Here is a 6,000-nt window from a genome sequence, read left to right on the forward strand (position 1 = left end):
GATCACTTACCATCACGCGAACCACTAGGTCAGTTGCCCGATTTAACATAAAAAACAATGAAATAGGTAGTGTATGTGTATCTTCTTGAATATCAGACTATAACACGAGTGTATTTCGTATGCCTGGACTAATCCACCAAGCTTCTCCAATGCTGAAATTCTGTCAGCCGCACAATCCATTATTAAACATATATTTATAAAAGCCTAAAGCCTTTTCATGTCACTCAACTGACATTTAATTTATTACAAAAGCATGCATATATTAATATGGTTCAATTTATTTCATAGCTATGAGAGCATAAACTCATGCTGAAAGTAGCTTTTCATACGACTATTTGAAGGAAATCCACGAAATATACATAAAAATGTTGCAAACATCTTTTCAAATAAGTAGCATTTATACATGACTTGATTTGAAAGAATTTAGAATGTCAATTCATTTAAACACTGCTCTAATGATATAAATATACAATTTATAAGTGTCGCCTTCGTATATTTAAAATTTTCAGAACTAAATAATGCAACCATAGTGAGTTATTATATAGTGACCATTAAATAAACATTAAAAAAACTAAAACCAAATTTAATTGGGACCACATGGATGTTCGTTTATCGAAATTTCAAGTTTGCAAATAAACCATAATTATCAAGATTTGTTCGTCTATTATAAAGTTATGAGGTAACACAAACACAAAAAATACCATCAATTTAATAACAAACTCCTTTTTTGAAGTTGGTTGAAAACACTAACACATCATCTATTATTATCATCAACATTTTATTCACATTCTTTAATGAATTCTACCCTCAAAGGTGACGTTGCGCGTCTTAAAAAAGTATCATAATATTATGTTATAACGAGTTCTTTGCTTTTAATGAGGAAATGAAGCAAAAGGAATAAATAGCGCAGTTCGTAAGAACTCTGACGATCTCGATACTATACAAATATTTTACGTATCCAATAAATAAAAAGCAAATTGCCAAAGATTAATAACTCTGCTGGAATTGATGATGTTTCGCTAACAAAATACGGTATGTTTAACCTGTCTAAACGCTAAACCATATTTTGATTAATGCTCGTAGTCTTATTATTATATTATATTATCATCCCACTAAAAGTATAACCCCAAATTTGTAAAAATATATGGATTGTTGTTATTTCTTCACGCAAAAACTTCTTATGGGATCTGTTTGATGTTCGGGGCAGAGATAGATTATATGAGATAGGTTGTATGGATTAACACATAGGCTACATTTTTGCTCTGTGCAGGTGATTGAAGGAGGTTCCAGCTAGTTGAGGTAATAAATGTATTTTTTTATTATTAACCATATGATCTATCTATCTAACACTACCAGTCTGAACCGGCTTCGCCCCTGGTGCATATATAGACTTCCTCAATAAATGGGCTATATAACACTGAACGAATTTTTCAAATCCGACCAGTAGTTCCTGAGATTAGCGCGTTCAAACAAACAAACTCTATCTCTCTATCTATGTAATATTAGTATAGATACAGAATTAACACAGCGTTACACGTCATACAATCCAATCAGTTCAGGACCATTGTATAAATACAAACACCAGGTTTTAGATTATTGATGCAATTTACACAGAATTCAACTCCGCCTATATCTGCCTATCTCTTCTTCACGCCTAAACCACTTAACCTTTGGACAAAGCTTGGTACAAAGACAGTTTGAGAACCAAGGATGGTCCAAGTATAATTTGAAACCCGGGAAAAAACCCCGCACGATCTTTATTTTCCTTTACAACGCGGGCAAAGCCTCGAGGGGAAAGCTGTGTTGTGAAAGTCTGTATATAATAGAGTTAAATATTCTTACCGTGTTAATGACGTGTAATGGTGTCCAGCAAACGAAGAATTCTAGAATAATCACGAACAGCATTCGTATGACCTGGAAACAGTAAATTATTTAGAATCTGCTGTTTTTTTTATACTCGTTATATTGGAGCTGGTGCTAATAGGTGGGAAATGTGAGAAAAAAGGTGCTAAATGCGTGGGAGTCGAAATTGTAAGGAGGGAAAGTGTCATAACGAAAGTTAATGTTTATGCATCTGTGATCAGGAATTATGCGGCTAAAACCCCTAGTTTCTTTAAAATTACTTTGTATACGGAAAGCTACATAAAAATAGTAGCAATTGTTCAACCGACTTCAAAAAAAGAGCAGATTATCAATTCGACTATTTTTTTTTGTTCGTTATTTCATAGCTTTATACTGGATGAACCGATTTGTATGATTCTTATATAAAAGCTAGTGCGGACACCAGCCTTATGGTTCCATTTAAATTTGATCAAGTTCTAACAATTTAAAAGCGGTTTGGTTTTTGTTAAAAATAATTATTACAAAGCATTATCATTTAGTTTAAAATACACAATGTTATGATATTAAAATTTTCAAGCTAGTATTAATGTATGCCAATGTCTCCATTCATTCACTTTATACCTTATTGACATTCAATATTGCCTCCAAACATTTGCTTAGGATAACCCACGTTTATGGCTTGAACTTCTCAAACACATAGAATTTTATGTCTACGCGATCAAATTCAATTAGACCACTTTATTGATTTTTTATAGTCGTTATTAAAAGCAGATAAAATTTTAATTTAATGAATAGTAATATATTGATGACGAAATGACATAAATAAAATTACGTATTATATACGTAATTTTATTTCGCAGATATTTTTGCATGTAAAAAATACGTTTTATGTGATATATATAAATAATAGGGGTCCGCCTCGCCTACACTTCTGTGGTGAATATATAGTCTACTAGCTGCACCCGGCAAACGCTGTTCTGCCTTACTCTGATCATTTAGAGGTATGAAAAATAGATGTTAACCGATTCTCAAACATACCCGATATGCACACAAAATTTCATAAGAATCGGTCAAGCCGTTTCGGAGGACTATGGCAACGAAAACTGTGACACGAGAATTTTATACATTAGATAGCACTCAGGAATCACGTACAAATCGAATAGTGAAAGGATTTTTGAAATCGGTCTAAGCCGAGGTTCCAGGTCCCCATCATGGGGAGACCCCCCTTGAGCGTGTCACTACCACGTTGAACCCTCAGTTCACCCATCCGTCCGTGATAAGATATAGTTGCTCTACAAACTAATATGGAGATTGACGAAAAAAAAACATAAATTCACAAACTATCTCTTAATTTTATCTTAATCACAGTTCCAGTTAAAACTGTAAAATTATTTCAGTAAACAAAAATAAGATACGTGGCGGGTCTTATTTATAAATATAAATTAAAATGTATAAAAAACTTATCTATTCTAAATATGTCAGATCTATGGATACGCCTATTTTTCTATTTCTTCAAGATTTTACAATTTCTGTTTTATTTTTCACCACGATCAAAACTTATTGTATTTGTGTGTTTCACATCAGAGCATAAGATGTGAGTTTCTAAAGACAAAAATATCATACCTTGCGTTTTGCTTCTATGCTCTTGTCAATGTGCGTAGACCGAACCACATGTCTGAATTCGAGATCCGCATGCATGCAAAAAGCTTGTTTCTTCTCTGCTTCCAGTCGTTGTTCATTTTCCTTCAATAAAATGCATTATTTTTTTAATACTATCGTGACAAAAGCTATAAAACGTCATTGGATAAGACGGTTTTTATCCAGTGTAAAAATATAGGGCAGATATTCCCATAGGAGTCATATTAATTATTTATACGTATAGGAGAGATATTAATTTGAATGTTAGGCTTCAGTGATTCTATGTATGTTGGATTTTCCTTTGTTTCATTTTACGCGTATATTGCATATTTAGAAATTGAATACTTTTTAAGCGGATTTTAAGCGCGATTAATAATTTGTGTTACTTAACTCGACGTTTCCAATATTGTAAACTTTTGTATAACGGTAACATTTTAAGTCTCCTCGTGACAACGCTCGCTGTAATTTTCGAAATGTCGAGTTAAATATAATGAATAAATCGCGTTTAAATCCGTTAAAAGTCTTTAATATCTGCGTGTGTTGCAGATGCAATGTGTTTTACATTTTAATAAAAAATTTTAAATTGATAGTACTATTAGTTTTTTTTTTTTTTTAGTAAAATTACTTCTAAAGTGCACATACATGTGTTCAAGTAAAAAGACTATCTAACGACAGTTATTGAAATTATTTATGAAATAAAACTAAACCATATTGAAATTTCTTATCATGCTCGTGCAGCTATAAGTATCATTTACAACCGAGCAAGATTTTTTTTTATTTTGAAGATAATTTTATTTTATTTTATTTTGAATTTAAAATGTTCTGAAAAAGTTTCGTATACTCGCTTAGAATCTAATAAAAAGTTTATAAAAGTACGAATTAAACAAAGTTGGGATAATCATACATGTGACTTTTAAATTCAAAGCTTATATCGCACTTGAGAGATGAATTTCTACGAACTTTAAATTACACTTTCATATTTGTACAAACAAATAAAAGAAATGTATCTATAATCTGTATGCAGCACTTTTTGGTTCATATAACTGCAAGGTAAACTAGAACTACCCCAGTGTCTCACATTCCTTTTACATTAATAGTTATTACGAGTGAATAAAGGAAAGGACTAGTAGGGTTTAGAACAAGCATAAAGGCCACAGCGATATCGAAAAATAATATTTGCGTGTTCTCCTTTTTCTTCCTATTGCTGTGCTTTTGCTTTTGGGAGTTCAATAAGAGAAGGACGGAAAAATATAAATTTACATAATTTTATAGCCCTGAATTCCATTGGAGGCCAGGTCTCCTTCTAGTTGCGTCTTTCTTTTTTATGTCCACTTGAAGAAGTTTGTATAACATTTGGTTAAAAGAGTTCTAATTCATGCATATGTCCGGCCACGCCCACAATTTGATCGTGAATGAATCACGATGCTATATCATTCCGCTCACTTTATTTCGCCTAAATCATTTATCGACGCACCAAATGAGCATAAATGCATACACTTACACCGCTTGACCGAAACATTCCAGGTTATTCTATCCTACTTCCTATAATATATAAATGCAAAACTTTGTAAAGATGTGTGTGTGCTTGTTGCTCTTTCACGCAAAAACTACTGAACCCATTGAAATGAAAATTGGTACGTAGACAGCTGGGCAACTGGAATAACATATAGGCAATTTTTTATCCCGATATTCTTACGGGATACGGACTTGCGCGGGTGAAACCGCAGGGCGCAGCTGAACTTTGTTTAATACTGGTTGCTATATAGTGGCTTGTAAGGTGACATTAAACCCGAGGTAGTATCATTACCGTAGCATAGGAACTAACCGACGACACTACACGTTCTATTAATATTATTCCGCTCAGACGCAATTAATTAGGGAATTCTAACTAGTTCCTGAATTTCAAAGCGCTAATAATTCGAGTACGCAGAATCATCATTACTGTTGTGTAAAATGTTCACGTGCTTTGAACTTTGATCCTGACGAAACATTGAGTCATACGATGTCGCTTCTATTATTGTATTTATTTTTATTTTTATTTTATTATTGTATTTTTTTATATTTATTTGTATTTAGTATTTGAAATAAAATTCACCAATCATTTAAGCCCAAACAATCTTAATGCTTTTAAAACACTTGATCATTGTCCGAAAGCCGATTTCGTCGATTTAAAGTTAGCAAACCATTTGTAGAGGCGTAAGTTCTGTAAATGACCTTACTCCTCTGCAAATTCAGGCGACTCACCAGTTACTTTGCCGAGTATATAATATATAAATGAATAATCGTTGTTTTGTATGATAGATGTATGTTTTTTATTCAGTGTTTTTGTCATATAAATAGTCGAACAACGATAGTTGATCAGTAGGTTCTTTTTTTCTCGTTTTTTCAAATATTTCCCTTCTAAACTATTGTTTGTTCAAAGCTTGTGAAAACCGTTTACGCAGTATTAGGTTGTAGAATTAAAAACAACTTCACAATGAATAATTTATTTAAAAAGATTTCACTAGCTAATTTTCGTGA

The 6,000-nt window shown here is 32.4% G+C and overlaps 1 protein-coding gene across 1 annotated transcript in view; it reads right to left on the bottom strand.

Moving 5' to 3' along the window:
* The window catches only part of LOC119833489 (cholecystokinin receptor-like), a 66,233-nt gene that overhangs the window by 10,045 nt on the left and 50,188 nt on the right, over positions 1–6,000 (bottom strand). The window contains exons 6-7 of the mRNA XM_038357512.1: positions 3,466–3,585; positions 1,843–1,914 (exon numbers count right to left, since the gene is read on the bottom strand). Of these exons, the coding sequence (XP_038213440.1) occupies positions 1,843–1,914; positions 3,466–3,585 (192 nt within the window). The remainder of the gene's footprint in view (positions 1–1,842; positions 1,915–3,465; positions 3,586–6,000) is intronic.

This window comes from Zerene cesonia, chromosome 17 (genome assembly GCF_012273895.1).
Source record: "Zerene cesonia ecotype Mississippi chromosome 17, Zerene_cesonia_1.1, whole genome shotgun sequence".
NCBI classification, from domain to species: domain Eukaryota; kingdom Metazoa; phylum Arthropoda; class Insecta; order Lepidoptera; family Pieridae; genus Zerene; species Zerene cesonia.